Genomic DNA, 19,758 nt, shown 5'->3' with positions numbered 1-19,758 from the left:
AGACGATGTATATAGTCAGGCCTATGATGATTACTTCTGTACTGAGCCAAGCCTGAGCCTTTCTTGGCAGTTACTCATGAACAATATGCTAGAACAATTTACATAGCACTTACACAGTATCAGATATCACTCCAGATTTAATGTATATTGAAGGATGGATCAATCATGTGCAAATAACCATGGGTTATTGCTAAGTGATGCAAATAGCCTCAGATTTTGGTTTTCATGGGAAGTTCTGGAAGCAATTCACTTTACAGCAAGGGATAACTATATATGCTGTAGATGGTGAGCCAAATTTTTGCTTCAGTATCAATTCATAATGAAAAGTCTATCTTCTGGAATTATAACTGTGGTGTAGAGGGCAAAGCTGCCACCTGTGGTACCAGTGCCCCATCTAAGCACTGGTTTGAACCCTGGCCGCTCCATTTCTCATCTACGTCCTTCCTAACGTACCTGACAACTCAGTGAAGGATGACCCCCTGCACCCACATGGGAGACCCTGAAGAAGCTACCGGCTTCCTGGTGTTGCCCTGGCCCAACCTCTGGAGACTGGTCATTTACGGGGTGAACTCAAAGATGGAGGATCTCTGTATTTTCATAACACTGTCTTTAAAGAAATGAAAATATTTTAAAATCTTATCTCCTATTAATTCACCTGATTTATCAGGTGAAAAGAATAAGCATTTGCAAAGCGGGTATTTAGTAAAAAGAGTAGCAATGGCAAATTTAGGACTAAATTGTGAAGTCCCTGAGGATGGAAATGGGCATCTTTGTATCTGCAACGCCAAGCATCTAACAGGCAGTCAATAAAAGTAGGCTGAATAGTGTAATACTTTAGATTGATATTAGATACTTTCAAGGTAAGCCAAAATAATGTTAGACAAATACTAGCGAAGACAACAAAATTAGCATGCTAAATGAGTCCTACTTCCCCTCACAGGATAAACTGCACATAGGGACTAAGTTGATTGGTTAAAATGACAGAGTAACATGAGCCGTGTTAGATGTTGTCATAGGGGAACAGGAAAAAATAGCTGATTCCTTAAGACATATAATCTTTTTAAAGAAGTGAAAGCTGTTCAGTCACAGAATTTTGGAGCTTCCACGGCCCTTGCATACTCCTTCAGTAAAAGAGTAATGTATGTAACTGCAGAGTAAGCTCTGTGGCCTGAGAAGCCTTCACAGTGGACTTGAAGCTGAGGCTTAGGGGAAAAGGATCTGTATAGACAGAGTGGGCAGAGGGCATTCAAGTTACTTTATGAACAAAAACCTAGAGTCAGTTAAGAACACAATTATTCTAGAAATTAAAAACAATTTGATAAAAACACAGTGCTTATATGCATCAGTGAAGGGTGAAATTGTAAAAAAGCATTTAATACTCAAGAGTCAGGACTAAAAAGACGGATTTTAAGAAACGGCTAGTAATGATGCGTGGGGATAAATGACCTCATGCTTTCTGTACTCTATTCTGAATCGTTAAAAACGAAGTAATCAACCAAATGAGTTTAAGAACATCCTTATTCATTTATACATGCTTACTTAACATTCATTTTAAAGTACCAAAGCTTACAAACGAATTATAAAAGGGGAGAGAATGATAAAACTCATTTTTCTAGTATGTTTCAACAATTTGGTTTATTTTTAAAACAAGGAATACATTTACTTTTTAACCCAAATTTTTTTAGGTAAAATTGAGAATGTATGGCAATTTGAGAGCCAGTGAATGGCTTATTCCTTTAAGCACAATTTAACTTAAATGGGAATTGTTATTTTGAAATGAGAAAGTTTAACTCCTTCTCCGTTCCTATTGCTTAAACAGGGCTACTGTTATAACTCCCTTTTTATTTTATAAAGATTTATTTTATTTTTATTGGAAAGTCAGACATACAGATAGGAGGAGAGACAGAGAGGAAGATTTTTATCCGTTGACTCACTCCCCAAGTGGCCGCAATGGCCAATCTGAAGCCAGGAGCCTCTTCCAAGTCTTCCAGGCAGGTGAAGGATCCCAAGGCTTTGGGCTGTCCTGGACTGTTTTCCCAGGCCACAGGCAGGTAGCTGAATGGGAAGTGGGGCTGCCAGGTTAAGAACTGGCACCCAATCCTGGCACATACAAGGTGAGGATTTAGCCACTAGACTATCATGCCAGGCCCGACTGTCTTAACTCTTAAAACAATTCTTAGCATGAAACCTGGTACTTTGGAATTATATTGATGTCAATTCAATTCATAGTTAGGAATTCAGTCATTAACTACTGAAAAAAAAAGTGCTTTGTTGCATATTTAATCACAATTCAAAATTTCATGTTACATTCTTTAAGCAATTTTAAGTTTTATTTTTAAAAAACTAGGTGGAAAATGCCAAATACATACACAAATATAAAAGTATAATGAAAAATGTGATAATGAAATCTTATAAACCCATAGCCTACTTTCAACATCTACTGAAATCGTAGTAATCTTTCAACTACCTCTGTCTTTTTTCCTCTGAAATGCCTTAAATTCACAAGGTCATTATTCTTACAAACTTCAGTAGGTATCTCCCCAGGCAGCCTAGTGGTCAGGGTGCCTGCGTCCCACATTGGTGTCACTGGCCTTGACTGATTCTTAGTTTTGGCTCCTGATTATTCAGATCTTAGGAGGCAGTAATGATGGTGTAAAAAATTGGGTTTCCACAATGCTTGTGGAAACTGGATTTCTGCTCCCACCTTCCAGGAGGCACCGCAGGCACTGGGGGAGATACCCTGTGGATGCCTGCTTCTCAAACAGACCTATATTTTTAATTTTTTTTCCTTTTTTTTTTTCTTTGACTAAAGGCGACACAAATAAAGGATCCCCTTTCTCCTGTGCTTCCTCCCTTATAAATGACGTAAGTCAAATCTTGGATTTATCCTTGATTAATCTCTCATGCCTCAGGGCCCATCAGCTAACCAACAGAGATTTTGACCCTCCTCTGCCACCACCATCACCTAAGTCACATTTTTGGCTTCTCCCATTATGGTGACAGCTCCCTAACTCGTTGCCCTGGTATCTACACAGGTTCAGTCTTTGCACTTGTTCCTGCTGCCCCCTAGACTCCATTAGACTTGTGTGAGATCCCTTTGTATTTCATTCTATCAGAAAGCTTTGCTCTGCCCACCCTAGCTACACAACGTGGTAACAGCCACTACTTTGCCCATTACTTCTCTTCTGGCTTTTCTGTCACCTGATGTATTCACAAGGTTATTTCTGGCAGAATGTAAGCACCAGGAGGGCAGACTCTTAATTAATTTCATTCACTGCTACTTCACCAATGTCCAGAATAGCAACCAGGAAGACATGAAGGAAGCACTTACGCATGTAAGACCAAAAGGAAAACAACTTGATAGCTAAAGGTCCAGGGCAAAATGAAAACACTTTTCTCTAAAGAAACTGAAAGTGTAAGCAAGTAAGATTCAATTTGGGAAGTATTCCCTTTGAGATATTTGATAGACTGACTTTCCAATTGTACCTATCAACAATCTAAATCACACTAAATTCTAGAATGAGTTCTTTTCAAGTTGCATGAGTCATGTACCTAAAATACATCTAATTGTATTTAGAAGTAGCCTTTTACAGTGTCAAATTGGCAATAATCATATAGATGCATAGGCAATAACGCTAAAATATCAAAAGTTCTAGTGCTTTATTGTCACTAACGTTAATTCTAAGGGTCTCTCACACCAAAATTCACCTCAGACCCTCTAGCATTCGTTCCTTTTGCATCTTATACAAAATTTCAATGTCTTTATACTTAACAATCTAGGGAAGAAGAGGCAGAAGTTAAGGCAGGTATCTTATTCTTTGTATTTTCTAAAATTGTATTTGCCAAGTCAGCACTGTGTTAATAAATATGAAGTACCATTTATAAGGCTTCTTGCACTATTTAATGTAATTCCCATACAACTCCATAGCTTGCACATATATTTCTTTGTATTGTTTCTCAGCCTTTCACTAAGATCAAGTGTGTTACATACTTCTGGGGTACACATGACCTTAATCATTGACCCTTTAAGATTAAAGTGAGCAAATTTCACACATCACAATACAGATTCAGCACAAACGTCCCACCCCAGCCTCCCTCCTAAGGCAGGCAGCTTATTATTACATAGGTTTCAGAACTCCAAAATCAAAAGCTAGAAGGGAGTTCTCAGGTCCCAAGTGTTCTTTGTTGCTGATATTTAAATTCTCACGCCATGCTGCCTTCTATTTAAAGCCTCTCTAGGCCACAGGACTCTGTTAGCCTACATATCTTTTAGTTTAAACGGCTTATTTAGGAAAAGCAGCAGCATGCCTGCAGTACTAGGTCAGACAGTACCTGATTATTTAACTAACCATGCAAGTTAAGCAAGCCACTTAGCCTCTCCCAGGCTGCTTCCTTAAAAATAAAAGAGGATTAATATTTCCCTGGTGAAGTTATGGACAGGATTGGAGCTAATAAGTCCAACGAACAGCAAACACTTGACATACAGCTTTCCTAACACAGGTAGCTATTCCCCTGCTCTGGCTCTTCCATGCTTTTGGTTGGACCAGGGCAATGTAGGCGCCAACCGTACCAAAACTGGGGTACGGGAGACAAGGAAGGCGGCAAGGCAACAGGTCAGATTTGACATTTCAGTACCAACGTGGCATGAGCATTAGCAATTAAAATTGTATTTTTTTTTTTTTACAAAAAAAAATGTTATTGCTACTGTGACTATATCATGAACTTCAACAGCAGATTTGTTTATAACCATGTTGTGAGATTTACATCTGTTCCTGGATGTAACTGTGTTAGCCCAATGTGGGTGATGTCTGTAGAAAGCTTTAAAGTTCCCTGGGACAGACACATCCCCGTGGCACTGTGTCAGAAGCCCCAGACCCAGCAACTTAACCCTTCACCCCTTTCTTCGTCCTTCTTCACCCTTTCCTCACTCTCCAGCCGGTAATCCCCAGTTGGACAGCTGACAATCAAACTCCAGGTTTCCGTGGCCCTGGCAGAGCTGGGCTGCCAACTGGCGATGGGCACTTGTCCTGCGGCTGCCAAGCCCAGGGACAGTCCTCTTAGGAAGACTGAGGGTTGGAGGGAGGGCACTGTCTTGGCAGAGCGCTCTCGGAGTGGAGGGCTGCAAGAGGAAACTCCTTCCTCGGCGGGGAGGGCGAGAAGCCAAAGCAAGGATGGGGTGGTGCCAGAAGGGCCTGTGGCTCCCGCCCGGGAAGGGGTCACTCGGGGGGCCGGAGGGGTCACTCGGGGGGGCCGGGAGGGGTCACTCGGGGGGGCCGGGAGGGGTCACTCGGGGGGCCGGGGAGGGGTCTCTCGAAGGGCAAGGAAGGGGTTACTCGGGGGTCCGGGGAGGGATCACTCGGGGAGCCGGGAAGGGATCACTCGGGGGTCCGGGGAGGGGTCACTCGGGGGGCCGGGAAGGGATCACTCGGGGGGCCGGGAGGGGTCACTCGGGGGGCAGGGGAGAGGTCACTCGGGGGTCCGGGGAGGGGTCACTCGGGGGGCCGGGAGGGGTAACTCGGGGGGCCGGGAGGGGTCACTCGGGGGGCCGGGGAGGCTGGGGCGTGAGGTGCTGGGACGGGGTCAGGGCAGCGCCTCGACCCGAGGTGAACTAGGGGTGTCCTCCAGGGACGGGGTCGGGGGAAGCGTCCCCACCCCGCCTCGCCGCCCCACAGCGGCAGTTGGGGAGGAGCGAGACACGGAAAACGCCCAGTGCGAAGCGGAGGGGCACCAGGCCGCGCCCATCGCCCAAGCCTCGGGCCGCGGCAGGCCCGCCGGGGAGCGGGGGTCGTCGGCGCCGCCTCGGGCCGGGCGCTCGGGGGGCCCTGCTAGGCCCTTCTCGGGGGTCGCCGCCACCCTCCTCTCCCTCCCCCGCCCAGCCGCGCTACCTGAACGGCACGGCTGAGGAAGGTGCCCGCGTCGGCCGCCAGCTTCTTCACGTTGAAGTCCATGATGTTCATGTCGGGAGGCGGCCGGGCGGAGCGCCGGCTGAGCTAGCGGGGAGGCGCCGCGGCGGGGCCCGGGCGCCGGGGGCAGACGTGGGAGGCGGAGGGAGGTGGCGCCAGCGCCGCCGCCGCAGCTGTCGTTTCCGCCGAGGGGCAGGCGGAGGGTGGGGCGAGGAACGCGCTCGGGCGCTTCCCAACAGGCCGCGGAGCCCGGGCGGCCGGGAGAAGGGCGGCCAACGTCCGCTCGGGCGGCGGGGGCCGGGCTGGAGAGCGACGGGCGTCGCCGCCTGGCGGGGCCGCGTCCCCGTCGGAGGAAGCGAGCCGAGCGCCGGCCGCGGGGCGGAGCCTCGCCCGCGCTGCTGGCGGCAATGGCGCCCCCTGGAGGACGGCGGCGGCGCGGCGGCTCGCCGGGAGCCCCACCCTGCTCCTGCCGGGCGGCCTCGTGGAGTGCGCCGTGCGGGACCCAGCGCCCCGGCGCGTTTTAACGTCTGAGAATCGAAGGAACTGACAACTCTGATTCCTCTCTCTCCCCAGCCTCCCAATGAGGAAAACCTGTATGGTATACGAGTGTAGTATGTGTGAAGTAAGAATAGGCTTGGGTCATCTTGTAGCACCGGGGGCGTCGCGCTGGACCCCGAGTTCTGGGTGGCACTGTACTAATCTGTGCGTAACAGAGTTAAAGATATTGTCCCCACCGAGCCTGTTGTCCATTCATCCGCCATCCTTCAGTGCCTTCTGTGTGGCAGGTACTGAAAGCGGTGCTGAAAACACCACACTGAGTAAAGGCACTCAGCTCAAGCTCTCAGCCCTGTTCCTTGGAGTTCAAAGACCCTCCCCATCCCCGCCCCCACAAGCTCTTAGGGACTTTGACACGTGTGTGCATGCTCAATTACAGAGCCTCACAGGTGCCCCTGGGTGCCAAGCACCCTTGGAGGGTCAGGGGGAGGCCACCAAGAAATGCAAGATGGTGAGCGATTTAAGGTATTATTTTAACAATCTAGCGTGACTAGTTTTTTTTTTTTTATTGTTATTAACATTGTATTATGTGATACAGTTTTATAGGCACTGGGGATTCCCCCCACCCCTCCCACACCCCTCCCCCCATAGTGGATTCCTCCACCTTGCTGAGTAACCTCAGTTCAAGTTCAGTTGAGATTCCTTCATTGCAAGCATATACCTAGCATAAAGTCCAGCGTCTTATTGTCCAGATAAGTTCAGTGGCCTCTTGGGGAGACCTTCTCTGGTCTGAAGGTAGAGCTAACAGAGTAAAGTTCCGGTCAGTTAAAAGCCCCAACAAAACATCAGCATCAATATACAACGTTATGGAACTAATTGACATAGTATAGCGTGACTAGTTTTAACAGGGAGTAAGAACATGAGGTGATGTCAGCTCAAAAAACGTATTCCCGGTAACTTTGTAAACTGTCTTTGTGCTAGCAGCATTTGCTAGAAGCGACTTCAATTAGGCACAACTGAGACCCACTGCCATTTCGGGAATAAGGGAACACGGTTTCTGTTGCGGTTTTGTCCTTTGGATAACAGGAGGGCATGCCAAGTAGTGCAAGGAGCTCACTTTCGGGCTTTGGTCTTAGTTACTGAGACAGCACTAGCTGCTGATAAAGGTTCAAAGAGCAGTAAAAGCGCTCTAAGGGCGAACAGAACGTCTAAATAGTGTGTGCTTTGTTATGGTGACCGAAAACGGCGCCTCTTAAGGTACTTTCCTTGTCATGGACTCTCCCAGGCCTCAAATGCTCCAAGTCTCTTTCATCTCAACGTGTTTTCTCCAGCGACGTGGGAAGGAAATACATAACCAGAAGCCCCAGTTACCATTTGCTGTTTGTCTTCGCCTTTGTGTGGAAAAGCACACGATCTAGAGTGTGGATTGGGCAGGGGAAAGTTTAAAAGTTCCCCGTGGTGATTCCAACTTGAGGTCAAGACTGAAAATGAACCCACCGTCCTCTAAACTTCTCCCACCCAGTTCTGGCCTTTGTTTGCACATGGATTGCACTTGTCTCACCCAGTGTGAGTCTCCCAAGGGGACTGACCCTTTACCTTCTGATTTTTATGTTTTTATAGTCTATATTCCTGGCAACACAGTGGGTTCCCCAAGACTTGTTAAACAAAAAAGTAATCAAATCAAGGTGTGTACCGTCCTCGGAAGGCTCCCTCTTTGCAGCTCCACCACCAATCCCAAATTTCCAGGCCGCTCACTGTCAGACTCGGTGTATCAGTGGTCAGCCTGTCGTAGCTTGCCTTTCCTCAATGTCGCTCTTCATGGACTTCTCTTATTGGTAAATTGGATCATGCATCCCAAATCACTTTGGCCAGGCAGATGGACCCACTTTGATTTCCCACCATCAGTTGCTCTGTCCTGGCTGTTTCTTGTCTGAAATGTTTCTCATCATCATCCCATTCTTAGAATCTTCTGATCCGTAGTCAGACGTGTTATCCGTTGCGCCACTGGCCTGCACCCATCATCCCATTCTTAAAAAAAGGAAAAAAAAAAAAAAGCAAACCAACTTTTTTAGCATGAAATAATTCCAGTCGAATAAGAAAGCAAGAATATTGCAAAAACTCAGAATACCTTTTGCCTAGAAACCCTGCTGTTGCTTTGCTGATCATTCCAATTTCTGTTTAGCCAAAGCATCCAAGCCAAGATCACATGTTGCAGGCATTTGAATGTTGCTCCATCCTTCTTCAAACTAGATGGATTTTTCCTGACACTCCGTCCCTCCTCCTTTCCCAGAATCAATCACGTTTCTTTTGTTGATATGATTAGTTTTTATTTTCTTTTCATTCCAGCTGAATGTATGTGGATCTATAGATATTTGTAGTTGTATAAATGATACACAAATCTTTAGTAATTTAGATGTTAACACCTTTGCTGACTTATGTCTGCTGATTCATGCTTTGTGGATTGATTTATGTCTCATAGTGTTTTATTTTTTTAAAAAATAATCATTTTAAATCATTCTTAAAAAGATTCCTTTTGTCAGAGACTCCTAACATTATCACCATTCTGCAAGTAATGTTTTATGAAATTATCCAAATCATTCAGATAGTATGAACTTGGAGCCCCCACGAGTGGGAGTATAAATCAGTATCGTAGTTTCTCAGAGGATACATTTTTTTTTCTCTTTCAGAACTTGTGCGGTGATGAAAAAGCTTCCTTGCCATCTTGGTGTGTGCAATGGGCTTTATCTAGCTTACCCTTCTTTGAGGGTTCGGACTCACTGCTTCTAGTGTGTGTGCATGAGAAGAGAGAGTTCATGAAGTTCTGGGGAGGAACACTCATCATTTCTGATTTCTGCTTTCACCATGGAGCAGGTCTTTGGACACCATATGGATTTTTAATTTCTTTTTGAATTGTTTTAGCGGCGGAGAAAATGGGGTGGAGGGAGGGTGGGGGTCTGGGAGTTGGAGACGGCGGCAGAGATCTAGACGTCCTGCCTGTACTGCCTAAATCCCCAAATGCCTAAATGAGCCTCGGCTGGGCCGGGCTGAAGCCACGAGTCTGGAACTCAGACTGGGAGTTTCATGGAGCTCCCGGGGACGCAGGTCCTGGGTGACCACTGCTGCCTCTCTGGAAATATGTTAGCATGGAGCTGGAGAGCAAGCACAGCAGGAGTTGAGCCCAGACAATGGGATGCAATGCAGGTGTCACAGACAGTGTCTAAGTGCTGTGGTGAAGTCTAGTCCCATATGGCATTTTAAAAAAATTAATTATTTTGAATTGGCAAACAAAATATACATAAATTTATGACATACAACATGATATTTGACATGTACACATGTGTATACATATACATTTCAGAATGATTTTGTTATAACACATGCATAAACTTGTGATTTTTGCGTTAAGAACACAGAAGGGTACTCCTGTTGACAATCATCACCATGTTGTACTCTAGCAGGTATCTTATTATTCCTCCTAACAGAATTTTTTTTTATCTCTTTTAGTCAATAGGATTCAGCTCATGGTAATCCATACAGCTCTTTTCTTCTATGAGTTTAGCTTACTTAGATTCTGTATGTATGTAAGTGAAATCTTATGGTTTTTGTCTTTCCATTCCTGACTTAATTTCACTTAATACAATGTTTTCCAATTTATTTTTATTGTCACTGTAACAGAAAAACAACAGTAATAGGGAAGCAGAAGATGGCCTGAGTGCTGGGATTTCTGCCATCCAAGTGGGGTCTGCCATCCAAGAATGGGTTCGCTGATAATTGGATGCTGCCGTCACACACAGCAACTTAACTTGCTGCACCACAATGCCAGTCCCTTCACGAACTTTTGGAAGATCTCACGTGTGTGTTGTGTGTGTGTGTGTGTGTGTGTGTGTGTGTGTGTGTACATATATTCTGATAACAAGTCTTTCATATTATAATTTTTAGATTTTAGAGTAACAACTTTGCTAATTTAATAAACATTCAAATAGCATAGAACTGGACAATGAAGAAAGCAAGCAGGTACCACCATCCAATTAGTGAAAGCATTTGATGAATCTCTCTGAAAGATGAGAGACATGCATAGGAAACAGATAAAGTTGTAAAAGGTATTAAATTTACTAAACAGAAAAAAGCTGCCATGAAAAATGAATAACTAAACCTCACATTGTTTCTTCTTGTCAAAGATATTAGAACCTAAAAGAACCCTCTTAGAGTCATTTTTGGGATTTTTTTCTTGCCCTTTTAAAAAGTGATCAGTTTCAGTCTTAGATATAGTTTATAACTTACTGTATAAAAAGAATGAGATAATCTGAAAAGCTTTTACTGTGCTTATGTCTGTCTTATAAACTTATGCTGTTTTTATTATTTTACTCAGTAGAGTTAAATAGAGATTCAGCAGTAATATTTAGTACTAGTGGAGGATAAAACATTTTCGAAACTATTGGATGAAATATACAGTTTGAAAGTTTTATTTATTTGAAAGATAGGCACCAGGAATTCCACCAGGGTCTCCCATGCATGTGGCAGGAACCCAAGTATTGGGGCCATTGTGTTCTGTTTTCATTCTTTTCCCCAGGTGCATTAGCTGGAAGCTGAAACAGTAGTAGAGGTGAAACTCAGTCCCAGGCTTTCTGGTAAATGATGCAGGCATCCCAAGAAGAGGCTTGAACTACTGTGCTACAACACCCATCCTGGATGAAGTACAGATTGAGGAGGACATTTGGAAGAGTAATTTTCCGTATTAATCAACATCTGCACTATGTTTAACCCAGTAATCCTATTTTTTTAATCTCTCCAAGAAGCATATTTATGTGAGGAAGATTATCAAGGAGCCAGTGCTGTGGTACAGCAGGTTAAGCTTTGTACAGCAGTGCTACCTGCAGCACTGACATACCGTAACGGCACCAATTTGAATCCCAGATGCTCTACTTCCTACCTAGCTCCCTGCTAATGAGCTTGGGAGAGTGATGGAAGATGGCTCAATTCATTAAGGCCGTTCATCAGACCAGGAAAAGGCCCCTAGATCCTGGTTTCTACTGGTCCAGCTCTGGCCATTGAAGCCATTTGGAGAATAAACCAGAAGATGGAAAATTTCTCTTTCTGTTCCTCTGCCTCTCAAATCAATCAATCTTTAAAAATATGAAAGTATTTTTTCTAACATTACTTTTTATATGAAATTTTGGAAACAAGTGTTTATTGATGAAAACTATATGATGTATGCATTTGCAATTTTATATAACTGTTAAGAGCATTTTGAATAGTAAAATGCACAGAAAGGGAAAAATTAAGTGATATTGTAAAGAGAAAAAACAAATCATAAAACATTTGTTATGTGATTCACCTTATTTATTATAAAAGACTAAATATGTATTTTTTGGTACATTTTAATTGGTACAGGCAGTAGACAGAAAGAAACACTAAGAGAAAATAGACTGAGAAGATAAAGAGCCTTCTATTTAATCTATAAATTTAAATTCTTCTTTAGCATTTTGTAATATAAATGAATGCATAATATAAAATAGAGGGGAGAAAAATCTGCCAAAATCTTTTCCTCCCAAAATTCAACATGTATAAGAAATGTGATAAATTTTATGTACTACTTTATATTTAAAGATTAATATAATGGTTAACTCTACATTACATTTCAAACAACGCAACCTTTGACATAATCCACATGACCTGCCATGGGTATTAGCCAATAAACCAATGATGCAATATCTTTCTTATTCTGCTTAAGATCCAAGAATAATTTGGCTCATCACACCCTTTGATCCTAATAAAAGTGCTATTGATTCTGTAACTTTAAAGAATTTCTAGAACTATGTTGCCCTTATGTACATAGCTTCACTGGGATGATTACATGTTCATTCTGCTTTCAAAGCTTGATTAAAGTTTTATACTTCAGCAAATGTTATCGCCTCGCAACTCTGGATGAAGACGGAGAGGAGCAGTAAAATAACAGGTTGGTCCACACTGCTGTTATTTAGGTTAATATGATTCACACTACAATAAGCTTCCTGTATGAAGGCACATATCATTTACTGGTGCTTTGTGATGTGGGAGTGAGATGACATTACCGTCAAATGAAGTAATATGTGCTTAAATCCTTCAGTTTTCAAGGATAATCTTTTTTACCTTCTCTATTCTCTTTATTTTTACTTGCATGATGTTTATATAAAAGAAAAGATTAAAAATGCAACCACTTTGGATGTGTTGTTGTTTTTAAAGGCATTTATTTATTTGAAAGGCAGAGTTCTGAAGCGTGAAGGAGAGACAGAATGGTCTTCCATTTGCTGCTTCAGTCCACAAATGTCCACAATGCCCGGGCCAAGTCAAACCAGAAACCAGGAGCTTCGTCTGGGTCTCCCACGTGTGTGGGAAGGGCCAAAGCATCTGAGCCATCCTTCACTATTTTCCCAGGCTGTTAACAGGGAACTAGATCAGAAGTTGAGCAGCTGAGACTCTTAAAATGGCACCCATATGGGATGTTATTTTATTCACATGCATTGTAGGTGCTGGTTGAACCCACTATATCACAACACTGGTTCCCAAAAATAATTCCAAAGAGATGCCTTACGGCCTGGCACCATGGCTCGGTGGCTAAATCCTTGCCTTGCACATGTTAGGATCCTATTAGGGCACTGATTCGTATATCAGCTGCTTAACTTTCCATCTAGCTGCCTGCCTGTGACCTGGGAAAGCAGTACAAGATGGCCTAAAGCTTTGGGACCCTGCACCTGTGTGGGAGACACAGGAGAAGCTCCTGGCTTCAAATTGGCCTTGGTCATTTTGGCTCCTTTGGGAGTGAAATAGCAGGTGGAAGATCTTTCACTGTGTGTCTCCTCTCTGTAAATCGACCTTTTCAGTAAAAAGTAAATCTTGAAAAAAAAAGGTATCTTACAAGATTCTTACCAAAAAGGTAAACTAAGCATCCCTTATGTTATGAGCATCCTTTATGTCCCTAGAGGACACCAACCAGTATAAGATTCCTGTTGTGACGGACACATCAAATTTGAATCTAAGGAAGTTTGGAAGGTTTTCAAGTAGCTGTGTGACTACTCAGAGGTTTTGCTAACAAACACACAATATGATCGTTTTGCTCAGATATCATATAATTTTATTCACATACTAAAAGAACCTATACTGTGAACATATTGCCACATTTGAAATATTTTTGAAGCTTCATTTGAAAGTAAGACAGGAAAATGAGGACACACAAGTACACACAGTGGAGCTGGGGCTGGATCTTTATTCTGTTGGTTTACTTTCTAAATGTCTACAATGGGTAGGGCTGGACTAAATTGAAGCTAAGAGCCAGCAATTTTCTCTTAGTTTCCTCCATAGGTAGCTAGTATTTTGGTCATCATTTGCCTCCTTCCCTGGTGTTTTAGCAGGAAGCTGGATCAGAAGCAAGGGAACTGGGGTATGAAGAAGCACTCTTTTTAAAAAAGATTTAATTTTTATTCGAAAGTCAGATATACAAAGAAGAGTGACAGAGTGGAAGATCTTCCGTCCACTGACGATTCATCCCCCAAGCAGTTGCAATAGCCAGAGCTGCGCTGATGCAAAAGTCAAGAGCCCTGAGCCTCTTCTGGGCCACCCATGCAGGTGCAGGGTCCCAAGACCTTCCATGGACTGTGTTAGAATGCTTTCCCAGGCCATAAGCAGGGACCTGGATGGGAAGCAGAGCTGCTGGGATTAGAACCAGTGCCTATGTGGGATCCCAGTGAGGATTTAAGCCGCTAGGATATCACACTGGGCCTTGAAGAAGTGTTCTTAAGAGGTAAGCATCCAAATTGGTGGTTAAATATGCTATGCCACGATGTCCACCCACAACTTCCAGTATTAACTGTGTAGAACAAATAATAAGTTACAGAAAGGACACATGATTTGGGATGACTAGTCAGATAAGCATTGTAACATGGAACATTGTGAAACAATGTCTGGCAGGCAATTGGAAATGGGAAAGAATTTTGGATTAAAGGTACCCATTTTGGAATAATTTTCATAGGTGTTTAGATAAGATTTTGAACAGAAGATACACAGAATGGAGGAAGAAAGGAAGACTGAAAACAGGAACAGGGCCCAGCACCATGGCTCAGAGGCTAAGTGTTTGCCTTGCTTGCACCAAGATCCCATATGGGTGCCAGTTCGTGTCCTAGCTGTTCCACTTCCCACCCTACTCCCTGCTTGTGGCCTGGGAAAGCAGTTGAGGATGGCCCAAAGCATTGGAACCCTGCACCTGTGTGGAAGACCTGGAAGAAGCGCCTGGCTCCTGGCTCCTGGCTTCGGAGCTGCTCAGCTCCAGCCATTGTGGCCACGTGGGGAGTGAACCAGTAGATGGAAGATCTTTTTCTATTTATTTTCCAATAACAAAAATTTAAGAAATAGGAAGAGAATTAAAAAAATCTATAAAGTTAATATAGTCATTAAAATAAAACTCTTGACATGTTAATAGTGTATTAGATCCAGCTGAAGGGACACTAATAAATGCTAGGTAGTTATGAGGAAATTATACCAAAGGCAGCATGAAGACATAAGGAATGAAAGTATGGATTAAGGAAAAAGTATATAATGAGAAAATGTAATATGTTATCCAACAAGATTTCCAGAAATGAAAATAAAAAAGAGAAATAAATTTGATCAGATAATGGCTAATAATTTTTCAGAGTTGCTGAAAGATGATCAAATCATGAGATAGGAATGTCAAGGAATATATATATATATATAAAGTCCACCTTAATAAATTACATTAAAATTGTATCACAAAGAAAAATAAACTTTAGAAAGGAATAAGATATAGCAAATAAAATACCCACAGAGAAATAGCTAGTATAAAATCCATGAAGCATCAACAGATTTCTGAAAAATAATAGTAGTGTTGTAGGAATATGGGTAGCTAGGGCAATCTGAGGGCTTATTGTTGATCTACAATGCAGTGTGTGTCAGTGGCTGAGAGCTCCAGGAGAATGACGTTTTAACAGCAGTTATTACAAGTCTTTTTGCCCGCTTGGTTCATGTCTTTTAGCTGCAATGAACGAGGTGCATGAACTAAGAAGGATATGTAAAGCAGACGTCATGCATCGGAAGATAGCAAAAGTGGGGGAAAAAGCCCCCAGCAAGGCTGATAGCAGTCTCCAAAAACAGGAGGTGATGAAGGCTGACTGTTTAGGGGTTTTAATAGCTGAAAAAGGGTAAGTTTTCATGACTTGTCCAGGAGAGGGTCAGTTTTGACTGGTTGCTTGGATCAAAGTTCCAACTGAGGCTCAATAAAGACAATAGGAAACACAAGAAATTTTATATGCATAAAATTCTTGTTACCTAGATCAGTTATAACAGCGCAGAAAACAATTACAGGGATTAACATATGATATCAACATCCTTCACAAAAACCTGCTGAGAGCTTTGCTCATGTCCTCTGAGACTCACCTCCAATGATAGCAGAGGGCTCCCCTGGTCCTTGTCTACTAACCAAATGTCTGTTTCTATCAACCACCCCTCTGAAGAAGTAGCTCTGGCTTCTATAAAGGAGGAGTGATGACATTCTGGCAGAGAGGAATGCCATTAAATACAACAGAAACGGTTTCTCCTCTAGAGATTTCTCCAGGGTTCCCCAGCAGAATTTCTGCATATGTGGTTCTGTCTGCAGGACAGTTTGGAGTTTCATAGCCTTTACGCAGAAAGAACAATCCATACAAAAATGTAAGATGGGATTGTCCCATGAGAAGTGCTATGTGTGAGCCCTCACTATGTTATATAGAGTCAATAAGATTAAAGCCAACTAAAGTCTAGCCATGGCTCATTACAATTAGTGGAGGTAAGCAGTTGAAAAATAAGACGAAAAGGACTAGCATTCTAAAGTAGCAAGGTTATTCTCAAAGTATTGCAGCCTGATGATGGGATTGAGTGGGAAAATTAGGAGAGGATTATGCAAAACAATATACTTACCTATTTTAAAAAGGAGTTGTGTGACTTGATGGTTTGACAGAAGCACTCATCTTCTTTGGAAATATTAAAGCCATCCTCTGGAATCAAAGCTGAAATTGGTCCCTGCATTTGGGCATCTTCTATCAGTTGGTATAAAGCATGGACTATTTTCCCATTTCTGGGAATCCAGAGTTGACAGAATGTTGTGACTCACAAGACTGGTTTGGCAGGGAAGGGATGCACGATCCTTAACTGGTTGGGCAGTTATTGCACAGGCAATCTCTTTGGATTAACCAAACCTCTGGCTTGATATCTGTTCTAATTAGGGGATGGCATAAGGACACTCTGTCCCGTGAAGATGGTGTTTCTCCTCTGGGCTAAGAGATATTTCCCTAGAATCATCTTCCAACAGGACCGTAAATGTCTGAATAAAAATTAAGTTTTCCCAGTTAGAGCTTAGGGGTTCATGAAAAATCTAACTACAGGTTTTCCTGAGATGACTCTTCCGGACATACTAAGGAGAGAGGGGAAACTTGAATTGGAAAGAAGGACAGACAAGGTGGCTCCCCTTTCTTCTCATCAATGATTAGGAGGTCCACAGAGCTCCCATGTGCCTGGGGAGTAGGTGCCTGTAATGAGTAACAGAAGCTCCTATTGGGTCATTCAAGGAAGTGTGCCCAATTTCAGAGGCCTTGATCTCCAGGGGAACCAGTCCTGCAATGATTCCCATGGTGCGTAGGACAGGGCTGCAGGAGTGTTCTCTGAGAATGGGAATGTGTACATGCTTTCTTGAAAAGCCCCACCTGACACACCCAGATTTGAAAGCTTCCTCCTAACATCTGAAGCTGTATGAGAATAACAATTGCCTGGCCCTCTGTGATGTCGGGAGATAGGGAGGTATGTCTGAGCAAAGCCTCTCTGTCTTCCCAGAAATGCTGTGGTATTCTTCTCAGGGATTAGTCTATCACAGATGGCTTGGATTAATTTAAGGGCATGGTCTTTATATTGTGCATGGAAAGTAGCTGCTTTTGAGCTAATTGGTTTTTTTTTTCCAGATTCATTTATTTATAATAGAAAGTCTAATTTACAGAGAGAAGGAGAGACAGAGAAAAGATCTTTCATCCACTGGTTCACTCCCCAAGTGGCCACAATGGCTGGAGCTGAGCAGCTCCGAAGCCAGGAGCCAGGAGCTTCTTCCAGGTCTTCCACATAGGTGCAGGGTTCCAATGCTTTGGGCCATCTTCAACTGCTTTCCCAGGCCACAAGCAGGGAGTAGGGTGGGAAGTGGAGCAGCTGGAACATGAACTGGCACCCATATGGAATCCTGGTGCATGAAAGATAAGGATTTAGCCACTAGGCTATCATGTTGGCTGCCAGTTTAGTTGTTTTCTAAGTGGGTATTTTAAAGAATGAAAAACAGTTTTGGTTTTTACTTGAAGGGTCAAAACAAGAGTCAACAAGAGTCAAAACAAAGACAGTACCTGATGATGTATTCCAAAGAGATATACACTAAAAAATAATTTTGCTCACCAGAAACAAGAAGACAAGAAACAAAGATGCCCTCACATTTCTGCTCTGTCAGTTTGGGGTACCTCTTAATTTCCAGACCTGTTGGAGCACAGTGAGCTGGAGTCCATAGCAGGGAGAGGTTGTGTAACAGGAGCAGTTGCTCTTGCCTGCACCTCTACCCTGACGCTTGTGTCCCTGGAACCCTTGGCTCTGTACAATATGGGTATAAATGTGACTTGGCTTTCATGATAGACAAAGATTAAACTGGCAGTAGTGACCATCCCTTACCTGACCTGTTTTTAGCCTTCCCTTCTACCTCCCTGCCTTTCTTCTAGACTCTGGCATAGCCAGAATCCAGTCCACATCTAGCCAGTAGATGCCCATACCTGAAAGTGAGCTTCCTGCAGGAGCTGGTAGACGATGATACTTTTCAGGCTAAGTCTGACTCTCACACCACACACCGTAGCTTAATTGCTCTTTGAGCCTCCTAAGCCCAACTGTTTCATTCTCTTGATTGCCTGAACTCCTCTTCTGATCCATGTTTAATCTAGCAATTCCTGGATATTTAATGTTTAGCTTCCTGCACCTTTGACAGTCCTTTTAAAAGAATCTGACCTGCCTGCCAAACTTGCCAACTTGGGCAGAACAAAAGTACCATTTACTCTTTCTGTTCTCCAGCCAGTCACAACTGTGCAGCCATAAAGACATGTGCACTCGCATATCTCATATCTACTGGAAAGCTCACTGTCTCTGTGTGGGCCCTGCCAAGAGACAGACTCCTCACGGGTGCATTGCTGATGCTGGCATCTCGCTTCCCCTAGGTGATTTAGCCCTTAGTACCAGGATATGCTATTATGGCAGGAAAATTGGTGAGATTAGACTTGCGTTTGTATTGTGGTATTGATGAGATTTTACAAGATCAGGCACAACAGTGAGAGTAGAAGTGATTTTTTTTTTTATTCAAGGAAGAAAAATAAAAGATCTGGATGATACAATTGGAGGGACTGGTAGAAAGACAGACTAAGTCAGGGAGGCTCACAATTTAGGGGTATATATGTTATCTCAAAGGACCAAATGTAGTGGTTGCACTTTAATTATCGTGAAGGCTAGGGGCAGTCCTAATGGAGGCTTTTCCATCAAAATCTAGATGTCATCATTGTCAGTAAGTATCTGTTACAGGGGGTTTCCATCCTGTTTTGATTGGTGTGTGTGTGCTAGTAAGGGGCAGTGGCACCATACTGGCAAGGAGCTGCAGGATCGAGTCAGTCTGGCCTGCTTCTAGTCCCAGGCTCCTGCACTTTGAGTTGGAGGGTTGTAAGCAAGGGTGGGAGTGCAGGAGGGAAGACAGTCAGCATCCTGTCCAAGTACCACTGGGCCCTACTCTGATGAGGAGGGTTGGGAAAGAGTATAGCTCACCATTACCTCCCATCATTATGTAAACTAACATGCAGAACAAGCTATCTGACATAAAGCTGTGAGTGTGTGGTCTGCTCTGAAGCCATGTTTCATTGACCCTGGAGAGTAATAAGGCATCAGACCTTTATACTTGCACAACATATGGAATCTTAATCGCATCAAACAGTTTCCCGCTGCGCCCCTCCACCCCCCATTGTGAACCTTGTCTTTTGAGATTTCCAGGAGTTCACTGGCGGCTTCAATATCATTTAGGCTTTAAATCTAAAGAATTCTCAATAGGTTTTAGTCACTTTGTTAAGGTAAAAGTAACAATAATCCATTTTAACCTATTTTAACCAAAGCAGTTGGCCACATCTAGTAGGAGTTGAAACAAAAATAGGCATATAATGCCAACTGCTTTAAGACTCAACTCTCTCAAGTAACAGAGAATCAGATATCCTGTGGCTAACAGCTGAATAAAAAAGTTATCAACAAAATACAAGCCATGCAGAAGGGAGGAAAAAAAATCAAGTTA

At 43.2% G+C, this 19,758-nt stretch overlaps 2 protein-coding genes across 5 annotated transcripts in view; both read right to left on the bottom strand.

Moving 5' to 3' along the window:
- Nucleotides 1–6,124, bottom strand: part of SH3GLB1 (SH3 domain containing GRB2 like, endophilin B1) — a 34,228-nt gene extending 28,104 nt beyond the window's left edge. For 2 of the 4 annotated variants that reach the window (XM_040987387.1, XM_040987389.1), the window contains exon 1: nt 5,886–6,051. In XM_040987387.1, the coding sequence (XP_040843321.1) occupies nt 5,886–5,957 (72 nt within the window). In that variant the 5' untranslated portion in view covers nt 5,958–6,051. Of the gene's footprint in view, nt 1–5,885 lie in introns of all 4 variants that reach the window. The other 2 variants (XM_040987390.1, XM_040987388.1) reach the window with 2 other exon arrangements.
- Nucleotides 5,991–19,758, bottom strand: part of LOC121161033 (calcium-activated chloride channel regulator 1-like) — a 50,628-nt gene continuing 36,860 nt past the window's right edge. The window contains exon 15 of the mRNA XM_040987256.1: nt 5,991–6,494. Within this exon, the coding sequence (XP_040843190.1) occupies nt 5,991–6,494 (504 nt within the window). The remainder of the gene's footprint in view (nt 6,495–19,758) is intronic.

Source organism: Ochotona curzoniae, unplaced genomic scaffold, assembly GCF_017591425.1.
Source record: "Ochotona curzoniae isolate NIBS_2020 unplaced genomic scaffold, NIBS_Ocur_1.0 contig_4612, whole genome shotgun sequence".
Classification (NCBI taxonomy): Eukaryota; Metazoa; Chordata; class Mammalia; order Lagomorpha; family Ochotonidae; genus Ochotona; species Ochotona curzoniae.
This window is presented reverse-complemented; position numbering and strand designations above follow the sequence as displayed.